The 14,618-nt window shown below is 42.7% G+C and overlaps 1 protein-coding gene across 2 annotated transcripts in view; it reads right to left on the bottom strand.

Moving 5' to 3' along the window:
- The window catches only part of znf423 (zinc finger protein 423), a 152,056-nt gene extending 139,394 nt beyond the window's left edge, over window positions 1-12,662 (bottom strand). For both annotated transcript variants that reach the window (XM_083552025.1, XM_083552024.1), the window contains exon 1: window positions 11,471-12,662. In XM_083552025.1, the coding sequence (XP_083408151.1) occupies window positions 11,471-11,510 (40 nt within the window). In that variant the 5' untranslated portion in view covers window positions 11,511-12,662. The remainder of the gene's footprint in view (window positions 1-11,470) is intronic.
- Between the last annotated feature and the right edge of the window lie 1,956 nt (window positions 12,663-14,618).

A 14,618-nucleotide genomic window follows, 5' to 3' on the forward strand; every position in this document is an offset into this window, starting at 1 on the left:
AAACCCACATACATTAATGCTTTGGCAGCCAGCCAAGCATTGAGAATGTAATTGACATGAGCTGATCAGAACCTTTTCCACTTCAAATATTTCTTCCTAACCCTCAAACTGCTCACACGTGCCTACCAGGCAACACAAAACTAAACATAATAACACAACACTCACACGGAGCAGACACAATCGATCTGCTGTGTTCAAGACGAGCCAATACAGTCAAGATAGTGTCAGATCAGAAATTTTTTTTCTCGGCTGTCAAACACAAGAGGAAAAATGTTTCCAATATACTTGCGGCTTGTACGTCAAAAACACACTAGAGAGGGCAAGAGAGAGCGAGAGGGAGAAAAGAAGAGGAGTGGGAGAGCTGGAGAGGGACAGAGTGATACAAAAACAAAAAATGAGTGGCAGTTGGCGGAAAAGGCAGGGCGGTACAGAGAGGGGAAGAGAAAGTGTTGAGTGCGAGCAGGCTCGATTAAATCTTTTCGGCTGTGTGTGGCTGTCACTGAGCGTGACACTGGCTGAACACGCTACTCGCTGGGGAGCGTTCCATAATCGCGTTCTCTCCACTATCAAACGAGGACAGGACAGAGGACAGGGGGGACAGGGGACAAAGAGACAGGAGGTTAAGAGGAACAGGCTTCAAAGTGTGAAAGAAAAGGAAAAACATATCCTCCTCAACCCCATTTATACCCCTTATAGGCCGAGAGGCGAGCTTAACTTGACGCCACTGGCCTAGGAAGAAGGCAGCCTCTCAGGAGCGCTGCATCTTCAGGGAGAGTCTAGAAATAGCTGTGCTCTAAGCACTGCACACAATACCCACCGCCGACGAAAGAGGAGAAGGAGAGAGTCATTCTCTTCCGCTCCGCGTCTCTCTCACGCACATAGATACACACGTCGTACACACCAGTGGTAGAGAGAATAGTGGAGACAGGAAGAATGTGAGAGAGAGAGAAGAGAGAGAGAGAGAGAGAGAGAGAGAGAGAGAGAGAGAGAGAGAGAGAGAGAGAGAGAGAGATAGATTTAATTGCCTTATCCTGTAGTACAAGCTGGGGAGTGCTTTTTGACTTTGGCTTCCGATTTTACGCTAAGGCATTATTTAGTTTGATACAGACTTGATTAGGCATTACAGCACAGGCCCTTTTTGTAAAGGCTTTGTGGCTTACTTGTATCGCTGGAGGACAGATTAATACTGCAATCACGCATCTTTGGAGACGCCTTCACTGTTCACAGCCCCTTGCCTGAGACCACGCCAGCCTGTCTTTGTTTGTGTGTGTGTGTGTGTGTGTGTGTGTGTGTGTGTGTGTGTGTGTGTAAGAGTGGGGGTGTTTATGGTTTAATAAACTTATTGAGCATGAATACCACTGTCCTAGGCCACAACTATTTGAACCGAGTTCTGGGCATTTGAGTGCGTTTGAGTGAGGTGTGGGTAACACTCTACACCTAACTTGTAAGAGACATTGATCCTGACATGGTAGTTAAGTGTTAAAACAAAAAAAACAAAAAACATCAGGTAAGCGATGCTTCTGTTGGACTTGAGGTCTGGGGAGAAGCCACAGACCAGTTCGAACTGACCAGAACATTAACTCAAATAACTACTCTTTACAATTGTGGTGAACAGAAAAGCATCTCAAAACGGGCATAACGTGAACCATGTGGCAAACGAGTCACAACAGCAAAAGGCTACATAGGGTTCTGCTCCTGTAACCCAAGAGCAGTAGTCAGAGACTACAGTGGGTGCAGGCAAACTAAAAGCAAAGACTAAAAAAAAAAAAAAAGACACGTTTTTTTTATTTTCCAGTTTTTACCTTGTTGTCCAATCTAGCCTCAGATTCTAGCCGCCCCCGGAGTTCTTCCTGTCAAGCATATATGAACTTCAAAAGAATGGTCTTGGCTACCCAAACCTTAACTTTTCCCACAATGCCTATAAATACCCACACACAGCAACAATGGGTGCACACGTAAAACAGATTTTCACCAAGCCAACAAACACAGCCTGAGGTTTAGCAGGTGGATCCTACATTCTTCAGTGTCATGTAATAGAAGACTAAACAAAGCTATGTTTCAGATTATGTAGCAAATCCAGCATTTTTGAGACTTGCCTGAGGCAATATCACAAACTTATTTGTAAGTATGCATGTGTCTCTGCATGTGTGTGTATGCGTGTGAGTGAAGTCGACAGGCAGACTAAGTATAATAACTAGAGCTCTCTTTCCTTGACTTGAAGACATCCTTAGACAAGCCAATCCTGCCTCTAACCAACACGGCCAGACCAAAAATAAATTTTTTAACATACTTCCAGCAATCCATCTGTCTATCCATCCATCCATCCATCCATCCGTCTATCAAGCACCAAAGCCTACAGTGCACAAGTGCCCTATTGCTATTCTCCTACTGCCCGCTGCCTCCATCTCTCTCCCTCTCTCTGCCTCTCCTGCAGCAACCAATGTTTGATGGCGAGATGAAGCATTTATTAGGAGAATGTGGGCTGGATGGATAGAATAAAGCCGAGTCTGTGAGGTGAGAGAGAGCGAGAGTGGTGTTAATAATTCTGCTCTACTCTCCTGGCCCTCGTTTCGTTTTGCAGGAGCTCCCAGAAAGAAGCCTCGCCTTATCTTCAGGCAGACGAACGCAAAGCACAAACCCACACCCACAAATCTGATGACTGCCAAACTGAGTGTGTAACTTGTGTGCTGTCCAGATGACAGATTAAATGACTAAACAAAGCGGATTATTTTGTAAAAAAAAAAAAAAAAAAAACTGTGAGCAAGTAATCTATTAAAACATCTTCAACATTTCCACTTTCACAATCACTGATGCTATAGATCTTAGGTGTTATCGTCATTATCATGTGAAACTTTTACTCTGTCCGCCTGGAACCTCGGGCGGGCGATAAAGAGAGAAAGCGAGTGACACAGGCAGACGGCGAAGAAATGAGTGCCGATCCACGAGTGGGCGCCGGCGGACGTCAGTCAGAAAGACGTACTGAACCGCAAATGTGTGTGGGTGAGAAAAACAAAACAAAAAAAAAAACTAAAGTAAATAAAGAAAGCTCTACTTGGTGAACCTTTGCCTGTCTCTCTTTCTTGCAGCGCTGAACCAATGAGTGTGTTAGAGTTATGTGTGGGTTTGAATAAATCATGGTATTGGGTCATTAAAAAAAATTCATTTTTGGTTAAATCAATGAAGGTGACTCATAGTTCCACAATCATAGTTCAATCCTGAGCATAGGTTACAGTTTCTGTGTATGCTCTGTTGGTTCTCCTCTAAAAAAAACTTGCTGATAGATGCAATCGTGGACACTAAATTGCCCTAATGATGAATGAGCGATGGACTGCTGTCCCATTCAGGCTATGTTCCCACCAGTTGTCCAGAATTCCCCAGGCAGGCTCTGGGATCTACTGTGAGCCTGACCAGAATAAAAACGTAACTGAAGAAGAATGAAAAATAGATCAGCCAGGTCAAAGGCCAATATGCCGTTCTTATTTCATATCATAGAGCAGATATGGCATTATAATGCCATATCTGCTCTATGATATGAAATAAGAACAGATATTGCATTATAATGCCATGATTTAAGAAAGAGGACTGTCTTGGTAAGTTTGTCTGCTCTATAGCAGTGGTGCTTGTTACCTGCTGGATGCTTTGAACACACACACACACACACACACACACACACACACACACACACACACAAACAAACAAACACACACGGCTTTAATTATCTAATGTTTCATTCACTACTACTTCCTCTCAGTGCATTCCCACCCAAACACAGCTACTGCATAGAGAGCACGCAGAGCACACACGGTATAAAAACAAAAAAAATTGACGATTGTTATCCGCGACAATTTGCTTTTCGGCAAGAAGCGAGCTTCAGGTAAGATTTTCTGTCAGGAGAAGCTGTTTCAGTAGGGGGCTTATACATCCTCGATTCATTTCTGAGCGCTGCAACATTCCTGCATGCTAAGCGCATATTATCCCCATACAAACCACAAAGGCACATACACGGCGAGGTCTGTGAGCCTCGTAAACGCAATTATTTCCAATATTGTGCGTGCACGTGTTTGTGTGGGTGCTCTGAAACAGTGAGCCACTTTAATTGTTTCTTCACTATCGCCCTGCTGTTTGCACGGGTTATTATCCTCAGCTCAGCGGGGAGGACCTTGCTTTTTGACAGCAAATTGAGTGAAGAGAAATAAGGCGAAACTGCGACATCAAGGGCTCCGTCGATCTCCCAGGTACGCAAGGGCCTAGCATGAAAGAGCTCTATACAATGAGGTGCTAATTCGGTCTGCGATAACAAGCCCGCGTATTGCCCGATTCTCAGAGAATGTCTAGGCCCAAAACGACGGCTGGCATGCTTCACGCCTCAAAATCAATTTAGGCACACAACATAGCAGGTTGTTTCCAGGCGTGCCCCCTCCGGAACGAGCCGTGTGTGAGTATACACAAATCTCCCTTAAGCGCAAGCCTAAAATCAGTCAGTCAGTTAGTGGCGGCAAATGAAAAGGCTTTGCAGCGCCTCATGCTTTGCTCTCATCTGTCATGTCAGTGCTTAAAAAGATCTGTTAAATAGCCAACAGCAGTAGCACGTCACCTTGAACACTACCAGGTGGCACTAACAAGAGCTGTTTACATACAGTGGAAAATGATTGGTCACCCTTTTCTGCTTTTTGATCGCTTCCATTGCACGGGTCTATTTACTTAAAGAAAACGAATAAATCGCTGTGAACTGTAAAAAGAAAAAAAAAATTGAAAAGATGTGGTGAATCTAAATGCATTGGCATCAAGAGCTGAACTCTGAAAATGACTCAAAAGTCTAGTTAGCAGAGTCAAACGCTATATGTGTGTAAGAGGCCAAGGGTACTAAATTCAATAAATTCCTGCTTGTTTTAACTCTTTTGTACTTTCTTGCGAAAAACTTTCCAGGCATAGTGAAATCAATAGGTTGAGCACTAGCGTTGTGGGAGCCACAAGTGCCGAGGCGATTTTTTTTTATGTGCGTGGGCATACTCAGTTTGCACACATCCACACACACCCATAGACACACAGAAAAAAAAAACACTCAAACTTTGAGAGAGCTTGAAGCAAAACATTCTCTCTCCAGCTCTTCAAACCCTGCTCCGGCTGTTGAAGAGCTCTCGAAGCCCAGGGCAGAGAAGGCCAAACAGGCCGATGGAGGGGGGCAGACAGCCTGCTGAGGGGTCAGCAAGGACTCTGGGGGTGTCAGCAGGGGTCACAGCAACTCGAGCACTCTTCACTAATGACCTCTGCAGCCCCCCTGCTCACCTCTCCCAAAAAGCGCAGGCCTAAGCCCAGAACCGGTCGAGAAGGGAGACTGTCCAATAAATATATGCATCAGCCAGGTGGAGTGAGTGGGCTTTAATTGCCCCCTTTCCTTATGTTTAATGTACAGCACAGCAAGGCGAGGAAAGGTCGTACAGCAGCCACCCGGAGACAGACGGATGAGAAGACAGAGGAAAGGGAGGGGTGTGAAGAAGAGCGGGGAGGAAAAGAAATAAAGAAAAGGTTTTTCTGATTCAAGGCCCTGGTGTGCAGTCTGCTCTGATGTAGCTATGATTAGCAGGCCTTTGTAGCCTCAGTAGATCCGCCCCGAAATACACCTGTGCACACACACACACATACACACACACACACACACACACACACACACACACACACACACACACACACACACACACTAGTAATCAGACCTCACCTCAGTAGACATCACAAAGGAGCAAAGTAACCTGTAAAAGACCCTCAGCAGATTAACATTTAGTACAAAACCTTTAATTTTACCAAAAAAGCTATTTAATACTACTAGCGAATCACAATGCACGCTTCACATGGCTAAAAACAACTCTCAGCAGGCTAGGTAAAACAGCCTGCCATATTTAATCTACATGGGAATGAGCAGATTTGCGAGAGTCTTTCTCTGAGTGGTGTTCCAGCACATTTTTAATCTGCCCCATGCAGCAGCCCAATCCGAGTTCCAGCACGCGTAGTCTTAGAGCGGGCAGCCTCCTTGGGGAGCCTCGGACAAGGGAAGCAACGGTTGGCAAGCAAGAATGGGGGGTACTAACGGAATTAATAGCGAGTCTCGCCAGAGTGGCACCTCCTCTTTAGAAACACAGAGCAGATCCTGAGTGAGTCTACGGTTCCAGACCGCTGAGTCCAGGCTCACTGATAAAACACAGTTAAGCCGGTGCAATGGCACAGTGTGCTGAGCTTTTATATTAAGACCGATCCTCGCACACAAAACTAGCAGGCAAGCTGCAGATAAGGAGGTGCGACTGGCAGACATGCCACAGACCAGGGACATGACACCCCCCGCAGTTTCGTATCTCCAGTACATACTACTGCCTAATGCAGAAACCTCCAGACCTGAAGGGGTCACTGAGACAAATTATAGGTCACTCTGCAATATTTATTCACATAAAAATATCACATTGCTAAGCCCAAATGACTTCAACAATTAGTTACACCAGCTAGCAATTTACTTATCTCACTAATCACTATGCTAAGACCAAAGGCTACCAATTTCAGAGTTTACGGTTAGCAATTTTTGATGATTCAATATGTCTACATGGATTTTTATACAGAAGAAGAGCAAGAAAACAAATATAACTACCCAACAATGCAAATGACACTGCACAGATTCAGCAAGTGGAAAAGAGTAAGGCTGCAGTGTGTGTGTGTGTGTGTGTGTGTGTGTGTGTGTGTGTGTGTGTGTGTGTGTGTGTGTGTGTGTGTGTGTGTGTGTAATTGTGCATGAGAGAAAGAGAAGGAGAGAATTGTACTTTTAACTGTGCCACTCATCGTGATTGCAACAGTAATGGCGAGAAAAAAACACCACTGCTGTCAAACTGTGCATAATTACATTTTCTCCTGGTCTTGATGAAATACTTTTAAGAGTTGTTTAACAAACGGCTCATGCTGTGAACTCAGTGAAAATAAAAAAAAAGACTTTCTTGTTCATCTCCTATTACCACAGAAACTAGGCTACCGTATCGGTATCAGTGGAAAAATCTCCGAAGGCCAATAATTCATTACTTGAATGTACATAATATATAATAACATGCTGATAGAACAATATTGCAAATGTTCACAGAGGACGTTGTAATTACGCAAACAGAAAATCCGCTGAACTGTGACTAATCACAACATGCTTCAAGCTTACACTAAACAACAATGATATTGATATACATAGAAATAGATATGTAATTGATTATTGATCTCACTCAGACAAGTGTTAATATCAACAGTAGGCATGCTTCCATTGACACTGGACAATATGCTGTGGTAATATCACACACATATAATCTACTAGCAAACTTTCCCTGGAATCCAGATCTAACACTCTATAAACACTTTTCTGTTCCTGTCTGATTGTGTCACTTCTGCAGGTCGGACAAATTATGGATGGCAATTATCATCAACCTCAAAAAATAAAAAATAAACATTGTGCTGTATCTAATGTAAAAAATGTTTAAACCGAATCGCTGTTATTTAATTAGGTTCTTTTAATTAAATCTGGCACACGAAAGGGAACGAGTGAGAGAGCAAAAAAAAAAAAAAAAAAACTGTAAAAATGTGCTATTAAATAAATTATATTTATGAAAACAATTATTATTTGATTGATAAAATTTTTTTTTAAGGCTAACAGTTACAGGTAAAAAATATATAAACATAAATAAAATATGATAAATATACACCTTCAAAAAGTATATCTTAATGAGATATATATATATATATATATATATATATATATATATATATATATATATATATATATATAAATTACATTACATTCTTTTAATTTAGCAAAACTTCATTAACCCAAAATATCTTTTTGGCGAACGAACGATGAATTTGCAAACCGTGTAGAAAATGGAAAAGACACATGCTGAAAAAAGAGGGAATGCGTAATGATGTTAAAAACAGGAAGGAGATTTTTTTTTTTTTTTTTGTCATTGCTCTATAGACATGCAGCGCCATGCTAACTTACTTCAGCGTTTTATAACAGCCTGCTGACCAATGAAAGTCCTGCACGGCTGCAAAAGTCTAGGTGACAATAAAAAAGCCATTTAATGCTCAAACCAGATGGTCCTAGACTTCAGCTCACACACACAATACAAAACTAGAAAACAGATGTAAACTCTGACATTATATTACCCTTTGTCATTTCATTTTTGTTGATGCAGATCTCTTACTAATCGCAGCCACATGTTTCCAAACTGGAGTTGTACCCTTTCTACACTTCCCACATCGACCTGAATAGTTTTTTTAGTTATTTGTAGTGCTGAGTTTTGCACATAAATGCAAAAATGTTTTTTCTGCTTCAAGCTGAACACTTTGAATCTGGAGATATCAGCAAAAGCATAGACAGAGAACGAAGTCTGGAAACAAAATATAATAACGAAAACGAGAGAACTTCCCCGAAATAGGAAATCTACTCACAAATCACATCCACTTAACGCTGGCGATTACAATTTCACGTTTCGGTACTGAGAGAGGACTCGGTCTGTGTGAGAAAACAGATGTACGGATGAGGAGGAAATGATCGCTGTCTGTCCCGTGTCAGCAAGACAAGCACAAACCCCGCTCCTCTGTTCTTCTGCTTTTACAGGGGTTAAAGGTATAATCTGATCTGGCTAAGTGTAAACAACAGTGTAGAAAAGGAGAAAGGGAAAGAAAAGCAAGGAAAGGAAAAGAGGGCTCGGTGGCTCGTACGCGCTCGCTCTCCCTTAATGTCCTGCAAATAAAGCGGATTTATTAATGCGTAATTAAGTAATAATCGTTGCTACATAATGCATGAAACACTCGGGGGAAAAGCGCAGATATGAAACAGCAATGCGCCGGCCAAGCGCTGCACGCGTACACATTAAAACAGGATTAATTGGAAGAAATAATATTTTGATAAGCACCACTCTCTCTCTCTCTCTCTCTCTTTCTCCCTCCCTTCCTCTCTCCCTCTCTCTCGATCTCTCTCTCCCTTATGCTAACACGTGCTCTCTCGTTCTTTTACTTTGCTCCATCTCTCTGAGCCCAGCAGCAAAATCTGTCTCATTAGCACTGATAATCTTAGCTTTTAAAGCTACTTGCTCCGAGAGCACGAGTTCCCACATAAAAAAAAAAGAAAAAGCTGTTCATATGAATTGAAAGCTGTTTTCTTGGGTCAGCATGAATAACCGAACCATCACTGCTGTTTGACTCGCAGGTGAGGCTGTTAAACAACACGCGCGACATGATACAAAACCTGCATCTTTTTCATAAAAAGGGCTTCTGGTGCTCCTGTAACCTCTGTCGCTGCCAGGCTTTAGGAAAGGTGTTTAGAGGAGATAGGGACACACCGTGCCTCAGCTAGGCCTACATATTTAATTAGCCTACGACTGATGTGCTTCAGTGACTCGACATAAGCGTGGTTTTATTCGAAAGCACTCACTGTAACAGGCCAGCCACATTTAAAGTGCCAAAGGATTCTTGGTCCAGTGCACAGCAGGTTCTGACTGTCAGTGTGTGTAGGTTGCGTTATAACAGGAACACTTCACATATAACTAACTTCCAGTGGTGCAAAAAAAAAAACAACCATTAACAATTCCATCTCTTACAACTTTTTTCTTTTTTTCTCTGGCATCAAGGCTGCTTTTACTGTTAAAACGAAGTACATTTAAATTATTAACGAATCCTAAAAAATTTACTTATTAGTCTAATAAATCCTGCATTATTCTGGATATTTAATAAAGCTCTGGTGTTGTTGTTTTTTTTATTTTTTTATTAGATCTAACAAGTTAGGTCCAGTCTGATATTATTTCTAGTCTAATAGTGAATAAATGAGTGAGTGAGTGAGTGAGTGAGTGAGTGAGTGAGTGAGTGAGTGAGTGAGTGAGTGAGTGAGTGAGGTCCAACAAGGATTAAAAACTCAGCAATAAATCTTATAATGTTGGTTGTTATTAAGAACACGGTAAATTGAAAAGAAAAAGAAAAAGGTAGTTAGTTATGCTTCAAACACCCCTGGCCTAAACTGCTGGTCCACATGTTTAGTTTCCAGGTTGATCATCATCCAGGTAACAAGATAAACCTTTATTCGTCCCACCGTGGGGAAACAATCAGGGGGAAAAAATATACGATTATGAATTATTATCTCATGACCAGTCACTAGTCAATAAAACATTGAATTAAACTGACATGAAAATATTTCAAACTATTTCTCTGCCGAGAACGCAAACAAAGCGTTTCATTTTTATAGCCTACATTTTTATTCTGTCTCTCTTGTCCTCCATCTCTTTCTCTCACATTCACACACCAATTAAACGAAATCCTTTGCTCATATTTTTTCTTATTACAAATGTTTTCAGACATGATCACAAGAACCCACCGTGCGCCGTTTTTGTAAATCGCCGCAGATTGTGTCCATTAATTTGAACAAAACCTAAGTTATTAATTGGGGGAGGGGTCCTCATACTGGGCCACATGGCCACCCCAGTGCCCATCTGCTTGCCATCAGGGCAGTCTGTGCCAACAGTCTGTGTCACCCGTAAACGTCTACCACACCAGTGAAAACACACACACACACACACACACACACACACACACACACACACACGCACACGCGCGCATACACACAGCACACTCATTTACCTACCAAATGCTTCTCCCAGGATACAGCATTTCAATCTGTATGTGCATTTCTTCTCTTTTTTCTGTGTGTTGATGCCTTCAAGATGTTATACCTATAATGTATATATCTGCATGACAATTTAGTAAAATTATAGATTTCAGGTACACAAAAACTGAACCTTTCCATGTAAGCGATACACACTATAGGTACAAAAGAGATCCCCAGTGACAAGGAACCAAAAGGAAGGTCCTTTTCTTTTCTCGGAGTGTGAACACGACTAAATCGTGTGTCTCAGTAGGTGACTTTCAGCTTCTATTTAGCACTGACCTGGGATTTGTGTCTGATCCACAATCATTGGACATAACAAAAGGCCACATGAATGCCTACCCCATAATCAATCCCATGTTCACACACACAAAATAAATGCACAACAAATCTTAATATACTTATAGGTCCACTGAATGAAACTGGTGTCCTTTTACAGTCACGGAAAAACCCCAATGCATCATGCATAGATGTTTCTTATCCCTGCATTATTCCAAATAAATGCGTAAAAACGAGCCATCACCCGGTTTACATGCCCACTAGATTTATGGTCCAATCTCTGCCTCTCAGGCACTGTGCATGCACTGTACTTATCCAAAATACGAAAAAAAATTTTACAATTTATGGCAAAGATATAAAAATCACAGCTTTTCACAATCCCCGCCAATTTTAGGCGTGAAATCTCATTGGTCATGCTGCGTGCTCGGGACCGGTTCTCCGTCGCGTGCGTCAAAAAGAGAGAGAGCGCGCGAGAGGGAAGAGAGGGAGAGAGGGGAAGAAAGAGGGAGGAAAGAAAGCGCTTACCTTTCACCGAGCGCGGTTTGGCCTGCTTGCGCCTGGACATCTCGGTGTCGGGTGCTTCTGCTTCTATCGACCTCTTGTCCTTTTCTTTTACAAACAGTCATAGGCTACAGGCTGCTACTTTTTTTTGGTGCCTGTTGCAATGCGGCTACTTCGCTCTGCGTGCGTGCATGCGTGTGTGCGCGCGTGTGTATGTATGTATGTGTGTGTGTGTGTGTATATGTGTGTATATGTGTGTGTGTGTGTGTGTGTGTGTATCGCGCCAGACCAGCAGCAGCACTCCGAGGGAAAGAAAGCCCGGAGTAAATGGCGAGCAGATATTCCGGCGCTTTAGGCAACTTCGCGCGCGCCCGCTTTCAACCTGTAGATTATTATTATTATTTTTTTTTTACAAGCGGCCGCTCGCGCTGCGGCTTCGGACGCTCCACGCGCGCGCGCACCGCCGAATGAAGAGACGGGAGTTTTTCCGAAGAGAAAAAAAAAAGAAAATAAACAAAAAGGAAAGATGTGCACGAAAGCCGGTGCGTCCTTTTTAACGCGTTAAAGCAGCTTTAAATAAACAGTACAATTTCTTGTCTTTCTCCCCGCCAAGGTCCACTTGAGGTTCCGTTTTGTCCAGTTTTGTCCGTCTTTTTTTTCTTGTCCTCCTCTTCAGATCCTGAACTGTGAACCGCCGTGTTAGATTTTTAGGGCGCCGGGTTAGGCATTATGTTTTTCATTTTCTTACCTATAGGGATGAATAGGTTTTTTTTGTTAAAAAAAAATAATTATATATATATATATATATATATATATATATATATATATATATATATATATATGAGTGTGTATCTGTGTGTGTGTGTGTGTGTGCGTGTGTGTGTGTGTTAATGCCTCTTAAAAGAGCTGTAAACGTTAACCGCTATAGCCTCGCTCTCTCCCTTTTCTTCTTTGTCCTGACTCTGGTCTTCCCTCCGCCTCCCGATCCGAATGCTGGCGGGGCTGCGGCGCAGACACACATAATAAAGCGCAGGCTTGGCTGGAAATGTAGCCCCGTGTCCCAGCAGGGAGGATGTGAGAGTAGGGTCCCGGCGGGGGAGCGCTCCGATCCCGCAGGGAGCTCCGCGCAGCCTGGGCTTCAGCAGCACACACACGCGCGCGCACACACACACGCGCGCGCACACACATACACACAGAGTAAGAGAGAGAGAGCCAACAGCACCGAGCCATGGCCGGCCGTGGAAACTGCAGCTTGAAGTCTTGAGCGCGCTTTTTTCGGATCGCGGCCAAAAACGCGCAGTTTCAACCAACTCAAAGAGCGCAAAAAAAGACGCACTGGAAGCCGGAGCTTTGCTCCTCGCCCTCTCTTACATCTTCTTGGGTTTCCTTCAACTTCGCGACTTCGTGAGGAGACTTTATTAAGAGCTTCTTCTTCTTTCTTTTCTTTTTTTTTTTTTTTTAACTTATTTTTTATCCTTTTTTTCTTTCCGCAAGGAAAAACCCGCTAACGTGAGTTTTTGATTTGAACAGATTTAACAACGCCAAAATAATGTCCAAAACCAAACCAAGCATGGGATTAACCTGATGAATCGGGGTAACCAATCTGCAAACGTTTTTGCTATATGGTTTATAATTATTTCAGCCACGTGTACGCCAAATGGTCACGTGATCTGGATGATTTCAATGTTGTACAGTAATATGGCGATTTTGAAATATCCTGTACACGTCTTTCTGTGTTTGCTTACACAACTGGGGATCTGTGAACGCGCACGTTGCGCAACACGTCCAGACACAGCAATGTCCTCAAAACACACGCATGGGGATGTTTTTTTAATAACAGAGCAACCCTTGAGGCTGACATTAGAGTTTATGGATAGGATTAGGCCTTTACTGTTAGGAACCCTACCCAGGGCAGAGCCAAAATCCTCACAGCATCAATCCGTCTGGTCTTCTGCAGTCTAAGACGTTATTACTCCACAGACAGAGAGAGAGGACATGTTTGGCAAATGCAAAGTAAAGAAATCACACACGGCTTTTGTTCTCTTCTCTCTGGTCTTTGACCGAACTGTTGAGCCAGTTGTCATGGATAACTCTGTGGGCTCCCTCACTTGGACAGCAGGGGTGTCCCTCAGATTGAGCCTCATTCCCCCCCGCCAGGCCACAGAGGGGCCTTTTCAAATAGACCCCCCACCGGTGAGGTTCTTGGTCTCGTCTGAACTCCCCTTGAAACGGCATCCCAGAGAGACAAGGGGGCCTTTGGTATGAAAGGGTGAAAGCTCACTGCAGTAGTCGCCTTTTTTTTCCCTCTATAATACATACAAAAGAGGAAAAATAGCCCACATTACAAGCTCCTTAAGGGTCAAGGACAGCCGAGATGTGAATGGGTTGAAAAACCTGCATTGTGAAATCACATAGCAAGCGATTACACCCTCTGTCATCTTCTCTTGGATTTGCTTCGGGGGTTTTTTCTCCTTTTTTTCCTACAATGGGCAAAGGGCTTTTTGAACAGCTACATGTGTACGAAAATAAATTAAGACACAAAAGAAAATACTTGTGAGCTATAGACTGTGTGTGGTGATCCTGTTTGGAATCACTACTGGTGCTATTAAGGAAAAGTAAAAAAACAAAAGGCCACCATTATTTGTGTGTTCCCCTTTGCTATTTTGGAATGTGAAAAGTGGCGCACATAGGCCATGTGGGAGAAGTTTTCAAAATAGCAGCCATTATTTCACCTAATAGTAGGAGATAGCTTTGGGTATGGGCATGTAGTCACACAAAATTAGAATTTTACAATAATCAAATACATTTGTCTTTTTTTTTTTTTTTTTTTTTTTTTTTACCCCTAAGCTTTCTGTCTGTATTTAGGCCTGGTATTCATGGTAGATGAAGCCACAGAAAGCCCTCTTAAACACTCCCCCATTGTACTGTCACAAGCCTGGGGAGTTCATGTTATATTTATGTTGCCCACAGCAAATTCTCTGTGTTCTGTTCTGTTCATCTGAACTCGCGCCAACTCCGCCAGGTCCCACCTCCATAGACAATGATACATCTCACTGGTTTTGCCCTAGATGCACGATTTTTATAGGAAATAATTAGACATAACTGGTTTAAATACTGCAAAGCCAACAGTCTTCTGTCTCATTAACGGAAGCATGTGCAAGTGCTATGTATG

The sequence above is a fragment of the Silurus aristotelis genome (assembly GCF_946808225.1).
Source record: "Silurus aristotelis genome assembly, chromosome: 10".
Lineage (NCBI taxonomy): Eukaryota > Metazoa > Chordata > Actinopteri > Siluriformes > Siluridae > Silurus > Silurus aristotelis.